This window comes from Diabrotica virgifera, chromosome 2 (genome assembly GCF_917563875.1).
Source record: "Diabrotica virgifera virgifera chromosome 2, PGI_DIABVI_V3a".
In the NCBI taxonomy this organism is placed as follows: Eukaryota; Metazoa; Arthropoda; class Insecta; order Coleoptera; family Chrysomelidae; genus Diabrotica; species Diabrotica virgifera.
This window is the reverse complement of record NC_065444.1, coordinates 130,421,726-130,445,712: the sequence shown is the minus strand read 5'-3', so window position 1 is coordinate 130,445,712 and position 23,987 is coordinate 130,421,726. Positions and strand designations below refer to the sequence as shown.

General features: G+C 31.8%; 1 protein-coding gene and 1 long non-coding RNA gene across 3 annotated transcripts in view; one reads left to right on the top strand and one right to left on the bottom strand.

Moving 5' to 3' along the window:
• Nucleotides 1-10,704: 10,704 nt before the first annotated feature.
• Nucleotides 10,705-13,914, bottom strand: LOC126880200 (uncharacterized). The gene is made up of 2 exons (XR_007696476.1): nucleotides 13,056-13,914; nucleotides 10,705-11,069 (listed from the first exon to the last, which is right to left on the bottom strand). It is a non-coding gene; the product is annotated as an uncharacterized LOC126880200 (long non-coding RNA).
• Nucleotides 13,915-13,976: 62 nt separating this feature from the next.
• The window catches only part of LOC114335657 (bifunctional 3'-5' exonuclease/ATP-dependent helicase WRN-like), a 104,058-nt gene continuing 94,047 nt past the window's right edge, over nucleotides 13,977-23,987 (top strand). For both annotated transcript variants that reach the window (XM_028285925.2, XM_028285924.2), the window contains exons 1-2: nucleotides 13,977-14,118; nucleotides 14,174-14,467. In XM_028285925.2, coding sequence (XP_028141726.1) covers nucleotides 14,068-14,118; nucleotides 14,174-14,467 — 345 coding nt within the window. In that variant the 5' untranslated portion in view covers nucleotides 13,977-14,067. The remainder of the gene's footprint in view (nucleotides 14,119-14,173; nucleotides 14,468-23,987) is intronic.

The following is a 23,987-nucleotide window of genomic DNA, read 5'->3' as shown; positions in this document are numbered from 1 at the left end:
GTAGACGCCAGTATTGTACTATTTATTTCCGTACTAAGACAAATCACAGAAAAGGCCATCGAGTACAATAAACAGCATATCTATGTTTTACCTGACAAAGGCTTTCGATCGCATCCAAGTCGAAGACGTCTTACACTTACTGTATAGAAGATACATGCCAATCAATATTATACGAACCATCGAAAACATCTACATATTTCCATAATCGAATACAGGCAAAGATAAATGGAAAACTAACACAGTTTATACCAGTACAAAGCCGAGTCAGACAAGGGAACCCGTTAAGCCCACTGCTCTTTAATGTATCTAATAATGGACGAAATAATAGAAGCAGTATTTAAAGATCATGGTTACAGAATGGGGAACAAAAAACTCCAAATATTAGGTTATGCAAACGACGCCGCATTAATCGCCAAGACAGAAGACAATCTCCAGATTAACACACATCTTCAATACAACAGCCAAGAAATACAATATCAATATATGATAATATCAGCAGAAAAAACACATGTATGACATCTAAATACCCACTACGAGGTAAAATCGAAATTGATGGGAAAATATTAAAGCAGGAAGCAAGGTTTAGATATCTGGGAATAGATATACCCAGTTACGGAGATGTTGAAGAGGAAGTACTACAAGAAAGCTTAAAAGCAAGTAAAGCGCTGGGATCTCTTAATCTCTTCCAATCTGGAAGAACGAACACCTAAGACAAGACACAAAAGCAAGAATCTATAAAGCAGCATTTCGACCTATATTGACATACACGGCAGAAACAAGACCTGAAACATCTAAAACGAGACGACTACTAGAAACAACCGAGATGAAAATACTTAGACGAATATCAGGGAAAAGTCTATTGCATAGAGAGAGATGCGAAAACATAAGAAGATCATGCAATGTAGAAGACATACCTAAATGGATGAGTGACAAAACGGAAACTGGAGTGGAACGAACACATTAGTAGAATGGCAGAGGATAGGATAGTACGAATAGCACGAGATAAGTCACCAAATGGATGAAGAGGTATTTGCAGACTAAGAAAAAGATGGTGCGATAATTTAAACAATTTAGGAGGCTAATATTGAAGAAGAAACAGTCTTTAAAGCCTACCTACAAGAAGGAAGACTCCTCTTGCTACGGCGCGTCGAATAATATATCGCTTGTACTATCCCGGAGAATTTAAAACCGTATTTCCCATTGCATTTTTAAAACTGGAAGTCCTTTGCCAAATATCTCACCTTTAGTACCATCCTTGGATTATATAAGCTTTCATCCGACACCTCATTTGTCATTCTATCTGGTTTAATGACTGAGGAGTTGTGTTTACGGACAGACGGACGTATATAATTCAACGCTTTCACATTTTTTTCAAAACTGAGTGAAAACAATATTTCTTTAGAAATCCATAAATATATTCGCTAATAATGAAACTAATTTGCAGTGGTTATAGCCAACCTTCATTAGTGGAGTAGGCATTAGAAGAAGAAGACCAATGAAGATAAAGTAGAGCCCATTGTTAGACTAAAATTTTGTTTATATAGAAAAAATTATTTAGTTGAAAATCGTAGGTATAGTATTTTTACTACAAGAACGTTATTACGTAGGTCAAAATTTTTGACGTAAGAGAACTGTCAAAACATTAGAATGTGACTTTTCATTATTGCTATGTTTATTATAAACACGGCAATAATGAAAAGTCACATTCTAATGTTTTGACAGTTCTCTTACGTCAAAAATTTTGACCTACGTAATAACGTTTTTGTAGTAAAAATACTATACATAAGGTGCGTTCGCGGGTACAGTTGACAAATTGTCGCCGACAATTTCTAACCTCATTTAGTATAAATAATATCGTTAATAGATAAATAAACAAGGTATATTTACTTTTAATTAATATTAATAACTAATTATTAAATTATAATAGGTAAATATACCTTGTATATTTATCTATTAACGATATTATTTATATAATTTTAAAGTGCGCATGCGTTTTGCTGCTAATTTGTCGCCGACAGGCACCCGCGAACGCACTTATTATCTCAATGAATCCATTAAAGCTGATACATTTAGTCTTCAGAACAACAGTAATAATTATTTATGAAACTATCGATAAATTGTCAAGAGCTTCGTAAACGTTAATTGTAGAAAAGTATTCCTTATTTCGAAAAATCTATTTCAAATTTGTCCTATTTATTTTCGAGCAGTGTATCAAAAATAATGTTGAGCAGTATAACACACGCTGTTATGCGCTTGCGTCCGGCTGCAAGGTCTCGATGCGCAGTGGGAAAAATGGAACATTTTTTCATAACGTACTTCACGGCAAGTGACTATACTGATTGTTGTATAAACCTATATACTGTGCCCAGACTATACGCTGTGAGCTCATACGTAGAGGGGATATTTACAAATTCGCAAGCGCCAGTAGTGGCAAGTCTGTAAACGTTTACCGGAAATTTGACATAAATGTCAAAGTGATTAATTTAAAATTAAAATTAAAAACATTAATTATAAAAAATATTAGTTGGTCAAAGCTGTGGTATATATTTTTACCTTAAATATACTTACGTTTTAAATACTGAATTTAAGTTTTTTTAATGTTCCGTAATATGTAATTATAATTTAATCTAAAAATCTTAGCGCCATCTACACGATAATTGTGAAAGTATCCGAAGTAAGAAATTCATATTTTATCAATAGAACGTCAAAATGATTAGCAAAATCTTAAAATAATCGATTACGATTTAATTAATTTTTTGCGTTGTAAATGTTAAGCGATAACAATTAAATAATCAATTTAAAAATTACCGGTGAAAGTTGAATTAGAAATCCGCTAGGAGCGCCGCTGGTGTCGCTCCTGGCGGATTACTAATTCAACTTTCACCGGTAATTTTTAAATTTATTATTTAATTGTTATCGCTTAATATTTACAACGCTAAAAAGTAATTAAATTGTAACAGATTTTTTTAAGATTTTGCTAATCATTTTGACGTTCTATTGATGAAATATTAATTTCTTACTTCGGATACTTTCACAATTATCGTGTAGATGGCGGTAAGATTAATAGATTAATTTATAATTATATATTACGGAACCTTAAAAAAACGTAAATTCATTATTTAAAACATAAGTATATTTAAGGTAAAAATATATACCACAGCTTTGACCAACTAATATTGTTTATAATTAATGTTTTTAATTTTCATTTTAAATTAATCACTTTGACATTTATGTCAAATTTCCGGTAAACGTTTACAGACTTGCCACTACTGGCGCTCGCGATTTTATAAATATCCCCTCTACGTACGAGCTCACAGCGTATACGCTCTGAGCTTCGCTGGTGTCGATCCTAGTGGATTACTATTCAACTTTCACCGGTAATTTTTAAATTTATTATTTAATTGTTATCGCTTAATATTTACAACGCTAAAAAGTAATTAAATTGTAATAGATTTTTTAAAGATTTTGCTAATCATTTTGACGTTCTATTGATGAAATATTAATTTCTTACTTCGGCTACTTTCACATATATCGTGTAGATGGCGCTAATATTAATTTATAATTACATATTACGGAACATTAAAAAACGTAAATTCAGTATTTAAAACGTAAGTATATTTAAGGTAAAAATATATACCACAGCTTTGGCGAACTAATATTTTTTATAATTAATGTTTTTAATTTTAATTTTAAATTAATCACTTTGACATTTGTGTCAAATTTCCGGTAAACGTTTACAGACTTGTCACTACTGGCGCTCGCGATTTTATAAATATCCCCTCTACGTACAAGCTCATAGCCTATCCGCTGAGAGGGTTGACATGGAGGGGATGACACATATCGACCGTCCTTCTCATGGTGGCGAAAATTGGAAGCTCGTCCCATAAGCGTTGCCAGAGTTGGTACAATTGTACCAATTTGATACAATTAACAACCAAACTTGTGATACTAAAGTATCTAAAGTAAAACCCTAAAATTTTGTGATATAATAAATTTGCTTCAAATAACATAAAACGACGTTTTTTAAGTTTTTGTACAAAATGTGTTGGTGTAGTACATTTTAGTCAATATTCCAGTCACTCCAGTGCATTTACAAAAATTTCTCTGGCAACACCGTCACCTGCGATTGCTTCTATAAATCAAAATAATTATTATTCCGTTAATTTTTTAAAATGCGATTCTTGTGTTGTTTTTGACTGTCATTGTACATGGAGAAATAGTGGAATGAAATTCTTTCGTTTTCCTACATCCAAATATAGGCAGGATCAAAGAAAAAAATGGATTAGTGCTATTCAAAGACAAAAGTATGTTAACCTCACTTTTATCTTTTATCTATTGAATTAAAGAATTAAATCATCATCGGTGACCACTAACAGCCCATGGAGGGCCATGGCCACCCGTTAGGGTTTCTAGGCTCTAAAGTTTTGCATGACAAAGGCCAGCTACACTCGTAACACCTCAAAAGTTCTAAACGTTATTTATCTATATTACTTTCTTGTTTTTTTTTGAGGTCTTTTCGGCGTTATGTGTATTGCTTGCTTGACTACAGTTGCCCATGGCCCATGTTTTCCTTTCTTTTGTTTTTTTTCCCATTCTCATATTTCTAGGTCTTTCAAATCCTGGTGAATACCATCAATCTATCTCTTTCTAGGCCTACCTCTCGGTCTCTTCCCGTTTATTGTTTTCTAAGTACTTTTTTGTATGTAACCCATCCTTTCTACTTGTCCCAACCAACTCAGGTGTTTACTTTGCATTTCTTTTATGATAGTCGGTCTGTTAAACACTCTATTTATTTTGTGGTTCACCCTTATACGCCTTTCTCCTTTATAGGTCCATATATTTTTCTTTCCCATCTAAGAAGTTGTTCCTCTTGTTCACTAGTCAAAGTCCACATTTCTGATGCATACATTACTACAGGTTTCTGTTGTGTATACTTTTACTTTTGAATTAATAGATACTGATTTTGACTTTATGATGTTCTGTAGGCTGTAGAAGCATTTGTTTCCAAATGAAATTCTCACTGTTATCTCATCACTGTTTTTATTTCCTTCTGTAATTGTTGATCGTAAATATTTGAAACAGTCTACTCTTTTAAATATTTGCCCACTCAGGGATATGTTGTTGCCATTCTTTTGTACTTTTTCCCCAGTTTTTATCATGTACTTTGTCTTTGAGACATTAACTTGTAGCCCATTTTCTTATGTATAAATTTTTTCTAGGTCTTTTAATGTTCAACTGATTATGTCTATATATCTGCCTAAGCAAGGACTTAATTGAGCTTTGTAAATATTGTACCTTACCTATCTATAGGAGTTTTCCTGATTACTTGTTCCAACGCAAGGTTAAAAAGTGTTGTTGACAGCACATCCCCTTGTTTTAGACCTTCATTAATGTTAAATTCATCAGACAGTTGATTTTGGATCCTTACTTTTGCCTTGGTGTTGACTAGGCATAGTTTTACTAATCTGATTAGTTTTTTTTGACACATTTACCTCTTGCATTGAGCTATATAATTCCTTTCTAAATACTGAGTCATATGCTTGTTTGAAATCTACAAATAGATGATGTGATTATGTAGTTCGGTATTTCGCTTGTAGAATTTTCCCAGCATTTGTCTTACTGTAAATATTTGATGTATAGCTGACCTGCCTTTTCTGAATCCTCCTTGACAATCCAATGTTGTTTGTTCCATTATACTATTTAGTCTTCCTTCCAATATTTTATATCCAACGTTTAGTAGTGATATTCCCTGGTGATTATTGCAATCTAACTTGTCTCCCTTCTTATGTATAGGGCATATCACTGCAACTTTCCATTGTTCCGGCATTATATATCTGTGGTCCATAACTCTAGTATTAACTTTGATATTTCACTCTGTATTCTATGTCCTCCATATTTTAATATTTCTACAGTTATTATATTGCATCCTGGGACCTTGTTATTTTTCATTTTTTTATTACGTCTTGTATTTCTGCTTCTGTTAGTGCATATTGGTCTACTTGTTGGAGATGAAGATGGTCCATTGTTATTGTTAATTTACTATAAATACAGTAGAGTCTCGGTTATCCGCCATAAATGGGCCAACGGAAGGGCAGATAAGCTAAAATGGCGGATAATAGGGAGGGTTAAATGAAACACAAGTTTACGTCTATTGTAATGGGCTTACTCTTCAAAGTCTTTAATTACGTACTGTATACTGTATGCACATATCAATTTAAAAAAGATTAAAATAAAACTAGAATCAGTTTAACATTGATTTACATCTGACTTTGTAGATAGAACAGTTTAGAATGCACGAAAAAAACTAGTGATTTTCATCTGCCTTTACGATGTATCTCGTTTGGATGCTGCTAAGTCTCGCCATCGCTGTAGCTTCATAATATCGACAGCTCTAGCTTCTTCTTGTTACCAAGTGTATTTTATCGCAGCTTCAAAAATTTTTACTTCTTCATTGTGTGAAACTATACAGGGTGTCCCGAAAAGATTGGTCATAAATTATACCACACATTCTGGGGTCAAAAATAGTTCGATTGAACCTAACTTACCTTAGTATAAATGTGCTCATAAAAAAAGTTACAGCCCTTTGAAGTTACAAAATGAAAATCGACTTTTTTCAATATATCGAAAACTATTAGAGATTTTTTATTGAAAATGGACATGTATTATTCTTATGGCAGGAACATCTTAAAACAAAATTATAGTGAAATTTGTCCACCACATAAAAATTTAATGGGGGTTTTGTTCCCTTAAAGCCCCCCCAAACTTTTTTGTATGTTCCAATTAATTTATTATTGTGGTATCATTAGATAAACACAACATTTTAATAACTTTTTTGCCACATAGTATTTTTTCGATAAACCAGTTTTTATCAAGATGCGGCTTCTTTTTTAATATATTTACATACAAATTTTATGGGGATTTTGTCCATTTAAACTCCCCAAATGTTTGTGTACGTTCCAATTAAACTATTATTGTGGTACGATAAGTTAAACACAGTGTTTTTAAAACTTTTTTGCCTCTTATTCTTTTTTTGATAAGTCACCTTTTATCGAGATTCAGCTTCTTTTTTAAAATATACCTAAAAATGTAAATTATAAATAAATTTTCAGATTATTAACAGGTCTATAATCGTAGTTAACCATTTACAAATATGTGGTGGATCCGACACATATTCAAAACGTCTCGATAAACACTGGCTTATCGAAAAAGTACTAAGAGGCAAAAAATTTTGAAAACATTGTGTTTAACTACTGGTGCCACAATAATAATTTAATTGGAACATACACAGAAGTTTGGGAGGGTTGAAGGGAACAAAACCCCCATAAAATTTTTTTGGGGTGCACAAATTTCACTTTAATTTTTTTTTAAGATAAGATGCCATAAGAATGCCACATGTCCATTTTCCATAGAGTTTTCGATATATGAAAAAAATCGATTTTTATTTTGTAACTTCAAAGGGCTGTAACTTTTTTTGTGTGCACTATTGTATATAGGTAAGTGAGGTTCAATCAATCTATTTTTGACCCCAAAATCTGTGGTATAATTTATGACCAATCTTTTCGGGACACCCTGTATATATTTACTATATAAGTATATAGTAAAATCACATAAGCAATGTAGTAGATGTAAACATAAGTTGACAGCAATATCGTCATCAGCAATGAATGAGAACTAGGTCATATTTCCGTTCAATTTTTGAATAACAGTTATTTATTATTTGTACAATTACGTAAATTATTCATTAATGTAATTAATGGGATTATTTTTTCACTATCTATGTATTCAGTAATTAGAATAATTTATATACTATACAATAAAAACTAATAATCGAGAAAAGAGAAAAAATGATAAAAAATATTTTAATAATATACCATTATTGTGAAACGAGTAGATAAATTTTGAACATCTTTAACAACTTAAATCATTGTTTACATGCACTGCCTTGCTAATTGTAAGCTAGCTTTCATACTGACCAGGTAAAATAATGTAGAATTTTGCATATAATCATTACTCTGGTACCTTACTTAGTTGCTTCATTTCAAGCCCATTATTTAGCTAATTGAAAATTCGTTTTAACTTTGCAATATGTGTTGACACATCATCTTTGACTGACCTTTCGATGAGGCTTCAAACTGTTGCTTCAGAGCAAAATAAATAAATAAAAGACAATAAAACGATTTTAAAGTAGGTAAAATAAAAGTATATTTCTTTTTATTTTTTCAGAAAATAAAGGCCATAAAATTTGGAAAAGAACAAAGAAGAGTACAAATCATTGGTTAATGATATGTTTTATAGGGACTATATCATATATTTTAATGAAAGAAAAAATGAGTACTGAACACAAAGCACGATTATTACAACCAAATTCAAGGCAACTTATAATTAATAAAAAAGGAAGGTGTGCCACCTAGTGATCTGGATGCCTTCAGAATCGATCATGTATGATGTCGGTATTGAAGAATGCTGGGAACACAATATAAAATTATTAAAAACATTTTATTTGAATAAACAAGTATATACCATTTTTATGTGGAAATAAAGCACTTTAAAATTACATTTTTTTGTTTATTTTATATATCTAAACATATACATATTGAAGATAGCAAAAATAGAAATTTATTATTTTTATTTTCCAGATTACATGCATAAAACATTTTTGATTTTAAAATGTTACTTGAAACAAATTAACTATATAGCTCATTGAATTAATTCATTCACTCATTGATTCTACAATATTTATTTCCATAATGAATGATAAAAAGAAAAACCAAAGAAGTGACTCTAATTATGTTACTGAACCCAATTGTGTTGCCAATTCCTAAGTAGATGTGGTTACCCATATTAAAAGAGTAAATCAATAGAAAGAACATATGTACCATGATTAGTAAGTCAATAACATATCAAGGATACATAATTTACATTTTAAAATAACATACATATAAAATCAGATTTTGATGTTAATTTTGAGAGTAAACTAAATGTAAGATCAAATATGGGCCATTCAACAAATATATGACTCTCTTGGATTATCTCAACAACGAATATTTTACTGTGCAACATAAGAAGTACGAAAGTAAATGGCTCATAGAGTAATTATTCCCATAAACAACAATGTAATTTTCAATTTACTTTCGTTCTTCATATTTTGCACAGTAAAATATTCGTTATCGAGATAATCCAAGAGAGTTGTATATTCATAGAATGACGAATGACCCATACTTACCATGTCGGGATAGTATAATGGAGTTTTTTCTAGTGATTTACTGTGTGACCACTAACATGGGAATGTGACTGTCATCATTGCATGTGTTTTTTAAAGTCAAATCACATGCTATGATTTTTCTGACATGTATTCTTCCTTTAGCAATTATTGGTTTGGTGTAAATTGAGCAGTTGTTCAAAGAGGTGGTCTATTTTTTGAACTTACAACTGAAGGAAACAAATGGGAAACCAAAAATCATTTATCAGCAATTACTAAGTCACCTGATACCATGTGCTGTAATATACATACTAAATTTTTTACTATCTTCTTGTCAAATAGTGAACCTTACTTGCATAAGTAACTACTCTATTGGGAGCCACTTCAATTAGACATTTTAAAGTATTTCTATGTTTATATGAGCTATATGTTACTCTATCTGTTTTTCCAATTTTTTGGTTGGTTACAATAGATTTCTGTGCAGTCTAAAATTATTCTACAATTTATAAAATTTTTGAATCATGTTGGCACACAATAAGTTATTTTTATTCCTGCTGTGAACATCCTTCATAATATTTTGAAATAATGTTTAAACCAGGTTCAGTAGGATGAAATCCTCATTGAAATTTTAAATATAATGCCTAAATCTTCATTTACAAGATTTAGTTTCAATTTCATCACTGTAAATAGTAACGGATCAATTTTAGGTACATTGACCACAGCTCAATCTTGATAACAATTAATTGACATCAGTCTAAACTCATATTATAAATACATAAATACATATTTGCATGGTAAACCAGTATAGTTCGTCTGCTCTAACTTTTCCCATGCGTCACGATTTATTTTCAAACAAATTAAGTCAAAACCTAAAGTGAAACGTACACTGATGTGTGTAGTATATAGTATAAGTATACAAAATGTATATACACATCGACGTTCGTTTCACTTTAGGTTCTGACTTAATTTGTTTGAAAATTAAGTCAAAACGGAAAAGTTAGAGGGGACGAACTATATAAAGCACAATTTTTTCATCACTACTTTCAGTACATCTAAATGAAAAACAAGAAGACAACTACTTTGCAATATTTACTGCTTCTTGAAGTACTTTGACATTCTACAAAAAGTCATTTTCAGCTTCCATAGTTGCAACCAAACGAGTAGAAACTGAGTAGCTTCATTGGCAGTGCCGGGTTGACTTTCTTCTTCACTTCTCACTGGAGAAGTAGGTAGATTTGCAACGAGAGGTACTGGGTCCTGGTAAAGGCCTCCTGGAAAGTACTGACTAATGTTTCATTTTTCACATTTTGAATTTGATTTCTACAAAATTTCAATACATTGTCGTGATCATATTGATAATGAAATATTGAATTCATTTCCAAGTGCCAACATTGGACCAAGAAACAAATTCAACATAACATCGCCAACATAACACAGCAAGCCTGAGACCTTTATGGGTTCTTGTATTCTGCTCCTCTGCATCAGTAAAGTAAAAAGGAATGAACTTCAGTATAAACACTTTATTTTCTCATTTTATTATGGTCACAATTCAAGATCTACATTTTAGAACTAATGAAGTTATTTTATATAAAAATAGTCTGTCTCTGTTTATAGGCAAGCTATAGATTTTAATAAGGAATTTAGCCTGTGGTCTGACGGCTTCTTCCGGTGCTGTCCTGGGTTATTTACACCCCAAGATCTTCAGAAAGCGTCAGATGGTATGTCCAAAAAGAGACAATGTGGTCACTGGATGATTGTCTGTGGAACTGTTAATTTTCCTACGATTCTCATTGGATGGTTGCCTGGGTAACTGTTAATTTTCTATAATACTCATATTTGAGGGTTAGGGCCATGCCCTTCTCCTGGGTGCCTAGAAGAGAAATTAAGATGTAGACAACCGCAGCATAAATTTATGAAGGGCCCCTACCACCCAAGCCAACAAAACCTTAATATTCCCTGTCAGCAGTACAGAAAAATTTACAGGTTACTTTTGAACTAAAAGTTATAACTAAAATGTTTTATGAATTTTAAAAGTCAAAAGGCAGATATCGAGCACTGAATTTATTAAATATTGCCCAAGTATACTTTCGCTATCTAGAGCATCCTCAGAGGCATTTCGTCAATAAAAAGAAGGTATCCTCGAATGTCATTTAATTAAAATAAATAATTTGGTGGCAAACTTAAATTAATCTAACTAAACACTAAACAAAACAGATTAATTAAAGTGCCAGTAGGCTCTACATTCTTGCAATATGGAGGCAGAATATTGCAAGAATGTAGAACCTACTGGCACTTTAATTTATCTGTTTTGTCCCTTTTCAGTGTTTAGTTAGATGTTAATGAGGATGCTCTAGCTCTAGATAGCGAAAGTATACTTGGGCAAGATTTAATAAATTCAGTGCTCGATATCTGCCTTTTGACTTTTAAAATTCATATATTCGAGCATTCAACCATTTCCTATTTTTCTAAAATGTTTTAATAGGGCTTTTCATTCACAGTCATTTGTTTCGAGATTCTGTCATATGTCGTATAATCCGTGTATAGAAATATTATACACAGATTATACAATATCTGACAGAAGCTCGAAACAAATGACAATCGATGAAAAGCCCTATTGAAACACCCCTTAATCAGAAAATACAATTTTCTGTTAAATTAATTGAATCGCGAATATTTCTATAAATTTAACAAATTTTTAAACCGATAAATGAAACTTGAGAAATTATTATTTAACATAACTGCTGATATATCAATGAATTAGCATTAACAGAAAATAAATACCCCACAAATATTTTCTTTACCTAATTGGATGAATCAAATTATCAAACAAATATATTATGCAAATTAGCAAATGTGTTAGTCAATTCATAAAAATGTGAACAGAAAATTAAGCAATATAATCAGAAAACCAACTAGATTTGTTTAGGTTTCACTTGACAGAATCTATACAAATGAACCTGAATGAAACCGGCTCATATTTATATGAGCAAAAGAAATTACCTGAAGGTCAATATTAGCAGATAGAGAAGTAGGTATTTCTATTAAGACAAAATTACAAAAAATTAAGCACTTGATAAATAATTTGTTTTGAAATAAAATATCTAAAGAGAATGACTTTTACTGGAAATAATTTATAATGAAAATGGCAAGCTAAAATAGTATTTTCTCAATAAATAATATACTAAATTTACAATCAAGATGTAGTAGAAATAGACAAACCAAGACACATTAAATGCTACACTAGGAGCACTCCCGAATCATAATTTACAATGTATAAACTTAAGAAATAATGATTTGGGATTTAAAATGTATATACATTGTAAATTATGATTCGGAAGTGCTCCTAGTAGCATTTAACGTGTCTTGGTTTGTTTATTTTTACTGCATCTTGATTGTAAATTTAGTATATTTGAGATAATGGAAATAAATTTTGGAATTTAGGTATACAAAATTGAAAATTTATATACCAGGCGGACAAGGTAAATATAAATGGACCAACAAATATATTATAATACTAAAAATGAAAATCAACATGGCGAACTGAGAGGACCTCTATATTCTATATTTATGCAGAGTGGGTCCTTGAAAATAGATTCTAAAAAGTAGCAGATATTTCAACACAAGTAAAATTATTTACTTTACTCTTTTAATTTGGATGTAAGTAAAGGTTGATTGTCTGTCAAAAAACCTTTGGCTTTGTTGTGCTCAAAAATTGCTGTGCCATTTTGTTGGTCAGAATTCCCAAAGTGGCAAGAGCAAACCAACAAAGAATAGACAGATGGTTCCCTATCTTTCAGTCTGTGAATCAATTATACAACGATAAATTCAGTTCATTCTCTTCACTATATTTTCTTACCTTAGTAATGAAATCAATGTCTTCTTTTCAACCAGATCCTGGGAACAACAAAGAATCTACATATCCCTCTTTCACAATATTGTGTACAATCCGGGGCAAAGCACATTACCATTTTTATTATACAAAATAGAATGGTTCACAAAAGTTTGTAAACTTTGCTTGGTGAATATCACTAAAAAAACTATATTTCATACAAATTTAAGACCGAATTATGGTGGTATTATGTTAAAAACAGTATACTTAAGCAGAGGAAGCAACATTTCAACTTTATAGGAATTAAAAAGGCTTTGAGATTGGGCAAATTCTGGCTTTGCAACTTTTGTTTACATTTACGAAGTCCTTCTTGACAGCCGTAACCTCACATTTCGGCTGTTAACCTAAAAATCTCTTCCTAAGTTTGTATATCGAAATTATATTTATGTATTATATCAGACATTTTCTACCATATATAGTATTTATAGCGAATTTCTTGTGATGTATTGATACAATTGTACAAAATTAATAGTAATATTTTAAATAATCTCTTGTTTTTGCAAATCACCCATAAGGAATACACATAAGATCGTCCCACAAACATCCACAGTGTACCACGTGACCATGTGTCAAAGTTAACGCTCCCTGCGGATAGCCACCTTTACTTCCGTGTAAGAAGGTGGCTGTGGAAAGGTGAATTTTTACAACTGGGAGATCCCTAGAATGGGTGCTTAAATTTTTTTGAATTTTGAATGGGCCTAATTAGTGGCAAAATTGTACTTTATAAATACAAACAAGGTTTACTACTTAAAATAAACTGTTTTTTACCAATACTTTACATCTTACTCCCTGGTTGTATTTGAAATTGCAAAAGACACTTCTAAGTTTTAGAGAAGAATTGTATTTTAGTTGGCCGATAGGGGGCAAACTCAGTTGTCATTTGTCAACGTCATTTTTATGGTTTACTTGTTTACAATTTATTCAAAAGCAGAAATTCAGGATTTTTGTGTATATCGTAGTTTTTTTAGAAATTAAAAAAATGAATGAAGTGGCAGATTTTGATGATGAATGGGATGATGATATGTTAAATGTGCTCTAATACTTATTAAAAATTTGTACGGCAATAATAACTATTTGTATTTTAGAATTTAGCTGATACAGAAGCCTCTTTTACTGAAGATAATAATTCAGATCCAGACAGTCCTCAGCCCAAACATTTAGATGCCTTAAAACGATTATTTGGCCATAAAGAATTTAGACCGATGCAATGGAAAATCATCAGTTCAATATTAAACAATAAACGAGATAATTGTGCTATCATGTCTACAGGTTATGGAAAATCACTTTGTTTCCAATTTCCATCAGTATATAGAGGTGGTGTAACATTTGTTATTTCACCTCTTATCTCTTTAATGGAAGACCAAGTTTTAGCTTTAAAGGTAAGTTTTCTGTAATCTTTTTAAACTTATTTAAGATTAACTATTTAGATGGGAAATAAGCCACAATTAAATTGAAAAAATAATTTTATTAACGTTTCGAAGCTCAAATCGGGTTTCGTTGTCAAAATACAAAATACTACTATTCAGTAGTATTTTGGGCTATCCAGTACCTGGATTTGGGCTTCGAAACGTTAATAAAATTATTTTTTCAATTTAATTGTGGCTCATTTCCCATCTAAATAGTTAATCAAAAAAATGCCACAAGGAAATAGCTTCAGAACAAAACTTATTTAACATCTGAAATTATAGCTAAGTGACTTTTAGACCTACTTTTAAAATCTTTTTCCAGTTCATACATAGTTCATCATTTTCATTCTGGATGGAATGTTTGCCGCTCTTACTTAGAGCTCTCTGATTCATTTATTGCAGTGAATCACTCCACATTTTTCCATTATATTGTCAAAGCTTGTTGTATGACTTGGCTTTCCTTACAATTTTCTACTTTTTGCATGTGCATGTTCTAACCCTCTTAATGCTGTCTACTGTATATTCACAATAATCTACACCACCCCTTCTCCAATAATAAAACCTATATTTTCTATATTGTCACAATAACAAAAGTGATATCAACTTTAGACTCTCAATATACTAAGTAAGGGACCACGGTACACAGAGAACTGGGGACAACATCAAGTTTAGGGCAACCAAACATAACCAATTTGTAGTTGACATTTGAGGTAATCTAAAAACACTGACAGTGTTGCCATGTTGTAAAATATTTCTTACTGTAACATCTAAAATTCAAAATTGAATAGAACACAAAAATCGAAAAACAAATGTTGATATAAATCAGAAAATATATTAAAAGCATTAAAATTATATAAAAATCAATAGTGGCAATAGTTAATAGAAATACTAAACAATGTGAAGATTTCTAAACTGTAACTAATAAAATATCTAAAATACTAAATAGTAATAAAAAGAAACTAACTTAAACTGTAGACTGTAAACTCTAACTAATAAAATATCTAAAATACTAAATAGTAATAAAAAGAAACTAACTTAAATGAATAAACTAACTTATGAAATAAACATCTAAATTATAAAAAAAAAACATTTTAAACAAGGTCTAAATTCACATGTCTAAATTATAAACAGATATGGCAACACTGTTCACAAAATTCATGCTGTTGCATGGCCGTTGCCCTAAACTTTATGTTGTCCGAGAACTGGTATGTTCTAGTATGGGAACCTTAATTTTCATCCGGCAATGCTAAATGAAGCCGTAATATTGTTCGAATTTTAAAATTATATACCTATCATCGCTTTTTAAATAAGAAATTGGGGCAACATTAAATTGGAGGATCCAAGAAGTTAGCTACAGATATAAGTAAATGAAGGCATGACAGTGTTGCCATGTGTTCTTTGGATAAATCGGAAAAGAGCATGTGATATATTTTTATTAATTTATTTATTAACATGGAAAACATTAACTATGTAGATAAAATAATGAGAAAAAATTTTTAATTTCTCTAATTAAAAAGTGTAAAATAACTAAAATTCTGCTGTTTTAAGATTTTATTACTATATACTTTTAGTTTATTATTATCTATATAAAAATAAGCTTGTATAAATAATAAGGTCGCCAATACAATAATTATTACAGATGATCTAGTAATATTATTACATATCATCTTTTCACCTGATCTCAAAACGCCATCGAAAAAACTCTAAATATTGATTAAAGATAGAAATATTAAATATAATGTAAATAATAACACACTCCAGAATATATGCAACTGAAAATACAGATATACAAGTCCACAGAAATATTAAAAAGCTGTGATAATAACAGGCTCCAGAATAATATATGCAACTGAAAATACAGATATATAGTATTTTTACTACAAAAACGTTATTACGTAGGTCAAAATTTTTGACGTAAGAGAACTGTCAAAACATTAGAATGTGACTTTTCATTATTGCTCTGTTTATTATAAACACGGCAATAATGAAAAGTCACATTCTAATGTTTTGACAGTTCTCTTACGTCAAAAATTTTGACCTACGTAATAACGTTTTTGTAGTAAAAATACTATACAAGTCCACAGTACTATTAGGAAAAATAATTTGTCTAAAATGGAAGTTGTAGCTATTTATATGGGTAAAAGGACTATAAGTCTTTCACGTGATACAATATAGTTGTAGGCATTTTAACATTTAAAAAAATACAAAATAAACGCAAAAATAGCGTACTGACGAAGTGAACACTTTTCAGTAACTAAGACCATTTCAGTATTCAGGTACATTAATTCCAAATAATAAAATAATAAAAAGAAATATAATATAATAAAAAGAAAGTCATAAAATGTATATCTGCGGAACACCTGTGCAATCTGGCAAACGCAAATTTAAATGTTCTGACTCTGTTGCCAAATCTCTCCAGGAATGTATCAGGGCAATTGCCACAAAAAAATTTCTAGTAATTAACTGCAATTAATATCTAAACAAACAACAAATATTTATTCGTTCATGTTTTACATAAATTAAAAAATACCAAAATCCATAGAATAATGTAAAAAGGTACTTTTCGAAGCTTTCTCTGTATATTTGAAGCGTGCAACATATTATACATTATAATCACATGGCAACACTGTCAAACTTCAATTCAATGTTCTATGAAAATCTAATGTGGCTAACTTCTCGGACCCTCCAACTTAAGTCCAGAAATTGTATTTTATATTCTTTTTACTGTCATTTTCCAATATGCATTTAATTTAAACATGAATTTCCATTGAAAAATAAAGATTTTAGGTATCTGTTGTCCAATATAGGTACATTTACCATAGTATTTTAAAAAAATAAAACAAATAATATAAACATTCACTTTACTTCTGGGTCTGTAAAAATGTTTCACATAAAATTGTGTCTACTTACTGTTATTCTAAATTGTTGAAAAATATTTGACTACAAAATAAAAACTTAACTACAAATCAATTAAGAAATTTTAAGTTTTAGATGAAGTACTTAGAACCAATTACTGGACTTTCAAATTTTATTTACAAAATAGTGCGAAAATCTAAAAATTTCAAGTGCGAACATTTTATTAGACTGTAATATACATACATATACAGAGTAGGCCAAAGAAAACAGTCCACCTCGATATTTGGCGGTATTTATTAGATTTTAAGGAAATGACCAAACAGGTCGATTTTTGATCTAAGTTTTTTTTTTTTTTTTTTTTTTTTATTAACATCCAAGTTTTTTTACAATCTGTTTTACAATGAAAACAATAAGTAAAATTGTTTGTCTTTACAATGGCAGAGAGATGTAAGGTCCAGTGACCAAAGCATCACGACACACACACATTACCTTGTTTACCGGTAAGATGCGCACATACACTGATACGCGAGCACGAAAACTAAAAGTAAAACTGGCACAGAACACAATGGCTGGACGCTGTTGGATGGCGTAGCTTCCTCTGCTGTAGGCTCTGTCAGGATCGGTTAGGTAGGTCCAAGGGATCATATCGCTTCAATCTCTTTGCTTGTTGCTTGTTGAGAAGATTGTGTGCCAGGGTGTTTGGATGTACCCGCAACCTATTTTGATATTGTTCAGAAGATTTTTTGCACTCTTCGGAGACTGATAGTACCTGAAGATCTCTATGTATTGCGTCATTATGGATGTACCAAGGGGCATTAGCGATTGTTCTTAGAGTTTTGGATTGAAATCTTTGTATTTTCATAATATTAGATTTGCTAGCTGATCCCCAGAGCTGCGAACCATATGTCCAAATGGGTTTTATTATTGTTTTGTATATAAGCAGCTTGTTATCGATCGATAGGTGAGAGTTTTTTCCCAACATCCAGTAAAGTTTTCTGTATACAATTCCCAGTTGAAGTCTTTTCGTCCATATATGTTTGGTCCAAGTTAGTCGTTTGTCAAGGTGAATACCTAGATATTTTACGTCATCCTTTTGAGGTAAAGGATGTCCATCGAGATTAAGTTCTGGACATGTACCTCTTCTTAGAGTGAATGTAATATGTGTGGATTTTGAGGGGTTTACTCTAATTCTCCAGAGTTTAAGCCATTCATTTGTTTTGTTCAGATGTAGTTGCAGTCTCTCTGATGCTATTATTGGATTACCATGAGAGGCCAGGAAAGCAGTATCATCTGCGAATGTTGCAAGTGTTAGGTCGTTGCTTGTTGGCAAGTCAGCCGTATATATTAGGTATAGGATCGGTCCGAGCACACTACCCTGAGGTACACCAGATAGGATGGGGTAGAGTTTTGTATAGGCTTCACTATATTTTACCAGATATCTCCTTTCTGTAAGGTATGATTGAAGCAGTTTGAAGTAAGTGTAAGGTAGGTTTTTCTTTAATTTGTACAGAAGTCCTGTGTGCCACACCTTGTCAAAAGCTGGGAGGCGTCTAAAAAGGCTGCAGTGCAGTATTGCTTGTTTTCGAGACTAGTTCTTATTGTTGTGTACAGTCTGTGAACTTGTTCTATTGTACTATGTTGATTACGAAATCCGAATTGATGGTCAGGTATGAGACTCTTCTCTTCTAATATTGGTTTTATTTTTCTTAACAGAAGTTTTTCAAACACCTTAGAGATGACTGGGAGCAGACTTATCGGTCGGTATGAGTTGACATCTTTTGGATCTTTTCCAGGTTTTTGAATTAGTATAATCTGTGCCACTTTCCATTGCAACGGGAAGTAGTGCAGACTTAACATAGCATTAAAGATCATAGTGATTATTCTGTAACAATCATCGGTTAGTTCCTGAAGGACCTTACCCGTTATGAGGTCGAATCCTGGTGCCTTATTAGGTTGTATCTCATTATTTATTATCTGTTTTACTTCTTTAATATTAAACTTGGAGATTGGCGGTTCCATTTGATATGGAGCCTCAAGAAAAGAATGAAATGGTTCTTCTTGTTCTAATGGTACTACTCTAGTAAAGGGACTAAATACTGTCGAAAGATGTTCTGCGAATGTCTCGGATTTCTCTGTGTCTGTTCTTGCCCATTTACCTTTGGCATTTTTTAAAGGAGGTATGGCGTCTTTTGGTCCTTTTACTTTTCTCGTCGCCTTCCATAGCGAATAGTTAGTGTCTTTGAATGGAGTCAGATTTTCTAAGTAAGTTTGAATCCCCCTGTTTTTTTCTTCTTTTAATAGATTTTTAAGTCTTCTGGTAATTCTGTTTAGATTTTCTTTGTCAATAGGTGCATGTGTGTTTTGCCATTTTCTCCTAAGTTTTCTTTTTTCTTCAATCATGTTTTTTGCACTCAGAGAACAATTTATGGTTTCCTTCCATAATGTTTGTTCAGGTGTAGCCCTCCATCCCGCCTTTTGTATGGAGGTAGTAAGTTGTTGTACTGCATTTTCAATTTGTATTTCTGTTTTAAGTGGCAAATTCGTTGATATTTGTTCTGTTAATGCACTTCGGAATATGTTCCAATTTGTTTGGTTATTGGTTAGGACTGGAGGCTTATTTCTGAGTATGACTTTGGAGTCTAGGTCAATTAGAATGGGAGAATGATCTGACGAGAGGTCCCAGCATGATTGTATTGCTAAGTAGTTAAGAGAGATACCTTTAATCACACAGAAGTCTAAGAGATCTGGTGTTTTATTTGGATCTGTAGGCCAATAAGTTGGTTCTCCTGTAGATATGTGTTGTAGATTGTTTCCTCTTATCGACTTCAACAGTTGTCTACCCCTTGTTGTGATTATTCTAGAGCCCCAGTGATGATGTTTACAGTTAAAGTCTCCTCCTGCTATGAATTTGTGTCCAAGTGAACTAAAATAGGTATTAAAGTTATTTTCGTTGATGGATTGGCCAGGAGGACAGTAGACAGCAGATAAGGTAAGGTTGCCTAACCAGTCATCAATAACAATGCTAGTTGACTGCAGGTACTTTTCACTGAACTTATTTAACTCATGGTGTTTTATATTAGATTTGATAATGATAGCTGTGCCACCGTGTGCTTTGTCATTTGGATGTTTTGTGTAGTGAACAGTGTATTTTGGAATTTTTATATAATTTTTGTCTGTTAGATGGGCTTCTGATATGAGCATAACATCAATTTTCTTCTCGTCGAGAAAAATTTTTATTTCTTGGATATGATTCGTTAGCCCATTTGAGTTCCAGACGGCTATTTTAAGTGCGTTTTGCATTAGTGCATTTTGGAGATCATAGTGGTAAGGAGATTAAGCATAGTATCCATTCTCTCCATTAATTTTGCCATCATGTTTTCCAGGTTGGCAATTGTCGTTAAATGGTTTGAGCTAACATTACTTTGTTGGTTTGTGATTTCAGCTGTTTGACTATTTCCTGACGTTTTTTGAGCGTAAGAAACACCAGGGGTTACTGTTTGGCTGTTAATTGTATTGATGTCTGTTCTATGGGTCTCTTGTTTCTGTCTGAGTTGGGGGAACTTTTCTTTTTGTATTTGTTTGTATACGCTGCAGCCCTTATAGTTGGCCGGATGGTTTCCCATACAGAGTACACATTGTACGTTATTGCTGCGTTCCTTGCGTGGGCAGTCTAGAGTATGATGATTACTTGCACACTTTACGCATCTTGGAGGCATATAACAGAATTTTTGTGTGTGGCCATAACGTTGACATTTGGTACATTGGGGAACCTGACGCTTGGGATGTGGTGGTTCGAATGACACAATCATATTCTGAAGTGCTCTCACTTCATAAATGTCTTTATTATTTGGCTTAGCTTTTAGTTCTATATAAAAAAGCGGAAGCGCCGTTTTGGATCCATTCTTATATATATTAGCTATGTTGGTTACTTCGTGTCCCATTTGTGCTAACTCATCTTTTAAAGCATCTTTATCTGCTGTTTGATGCATATTACGAAGTACAACTCGGAATGTTCTTTCTTCTTTTGTCTGGTAGGTGTAATAGTGGGTTTTTTTCTCATTTAGTGCTTTGGCTATGTTTCGGTAATGTTCAGAGGTTGTGGGCTGGATCTTTACTTGGTTGTTATAAAGGCATTTGATGGTGTATCCCAGTGGGGATATTGTTTCTAACAATTCTCTAAGAGGTTTTATATCACCTACATCTGAAACAAATATGGGTGGTGGCTGAATACTATTTTTAACTTCATCAGTTTCGGTTAGGTTGGTCTCATCAGGTATTTCATCTAAGCTAGCAAATCTATTAGACGTTGGTGTGGGTGCTTTGAGCCAGTAATCGCTCATTATTGTTTGTCTTAGTTGTTTATCAGCTTCAGGGCTGTCCTTTCTTGCTCTTTTGCGTGCTTGAACAGTGTCCCATCCTTGGTCCTGATTTTCTTGGCTATCGTGTAGATTACTGATGTGTATTTGTGACGGTTGATAAGAATAAGAAGAAGAAGAAGCATGATTAGAAAGAAAAGAGTTACCTGGTTGTTCTTGTTGATTGTTACTAGAATCAGTCTCTTGGTGCACTATAATGCTTGAGTAATTTTCATTGCTTTGTTGCTCACTAGACGAGGCTGTGGTTGAATCTCTCGATGGTTGTTCCATGGTATTTGTTTGCAAGTTAGCGGTGTATTCTTCTGAAGTTGATCTTCTCGCCGGAGATCTGCTCACTTTATTTGAATTTAGAAACGGATTGTCTTTGTCTATGATTTCTACATTTTCGCTCATCCTGTATCACAATTAAATGTTTTATACATCACGAACAATTATTTTATGGGACGCCTATGACTTTATTTGCCGGTATTTTTGCGTATAGAAAATATAAATAGTACTTGTTTTATTTTATTTGCGTTTTTTAAAACACTGGTAATTAATATTACTAATTAACGGTTAAGTTTGGAACAAAAACTGGTTACTAGATATTTTTGTACTAAAAATAAATTTATGCGACCGTCTCTAGCAAAGGTTGGATCGAGACTGATTTGATCTAAGTGGGACACATTTTTACAGTACATACATTTGTCATTTGTCAACCCCCTTCCTTTCACTTTCCCCACCCCTTATTTTTAAATAGGGAATAGGGGTCGTGTGCTAGCTCTTGTAAAAGGTTACTCGATTCTCTATTCAGTAATATAAACATTAACATAATTATTTATACAGGGTGTTCAAAAAAATATTTTAATTAAATTAATTGATACAAAAAGAAGAATGTATGTAATTTATTTAATTCAAAATACATTCTACTGCTGTCAAAAAACAGAAAAAAATGTTTTTTGATCAATAAACATTGGTTTTCGTTTAATTTCAATATTCAAGCTGCCACCCATCTGCCTCTTGGTAGGTTGAATATTGAATTTAAGCAACAAACAATATTTATTTGTCAAATAAACTTTTTTTTCTCTGTTTTCTGTCAGTAGTAGAATGTATTTTGATTTAAATAAATTGCATACATTCTTCTTTTGTGTAAATTAATTTAATTCAAAATAATTTTTCTTGGACCTTTCAAATGAGGTAGCACACGACCCGTATTCTCTATTTAAAAATAAGGGATGGGGGAAATGGAAGGGAGGGGGTTGACAAATGATAGATGTATGTACCGTAAAAATGTGTCTACCTTAGATCAAAAATCGACCTGTTTCTTCATTTCCTTAAAATCTAATAAATACTGCCAAATATCGAGGTGGACTGTTTTCTTTGGCCCACTCTGTATATGTGTGTATAAAATGTTCGCACTTTAAATTTTTAGATTCCTAACCTGGTTTAACTTTATATCAATTATGTATATATTATGTATATATTATGTATAATACATATTATGTGTATTAATAAAAAAAAACAAATTTGCGGGAAAAGTTTTATTAATACTATTAGAATTAGTATCTATAATTAAAATCATTTTTTAAAATTAGAAAATTTAGATATCTTTTTGTCAAGTGCTCTCTGGCAGTTTTTAAAACTTATTTTTCTGTTAATATCCCTCATTCTAGTTAGGTAGTTAAAAGTTGGTGTGAACACAAGGTGATTTGCTCTCTGGTGAAAAAAGTTGTTTTAGTACGGAAGTAAACATTGGTTTTTGGTGAAATTTTCACAAAGTGTGTGGTGAATTCAACATTTCAACTGTAAGTCATCTTTCTGTTAATTTGATGCACGTAAGAGAAGAGATTTGCAATAATATTATACAGAACAATATTTTTTTAAGTTACAAATACAACAAACATTGAATATAACAAAAACGTGTATAATTAAACATTAATGAATATTTAATTACTGAAAGCCATAAATAAATTAGCAAACAGAAGTACGGCCAAATATTCTGCGACGTTGCCGGCGTGTGCAAAATATCTGAGACCTTACCAAAACGTAATTAAAAATAAGAAGATAATAATAATAATAATTACTATTAGACACAGGTTACATTTTCCTATTTTTTGTGTATATTATAAGCTTTAAGTGAACTAAAAATATATTTTTCTCGCATTATATTGATAAATATTTTCAGTCTAGAAAACAAACAACAAGACAAATAGATGAACAACGAAGAAAATAAAAAAGAAGGAAAAAGACACAAACCGGAGCACGACAGCTCGATTGAAGAA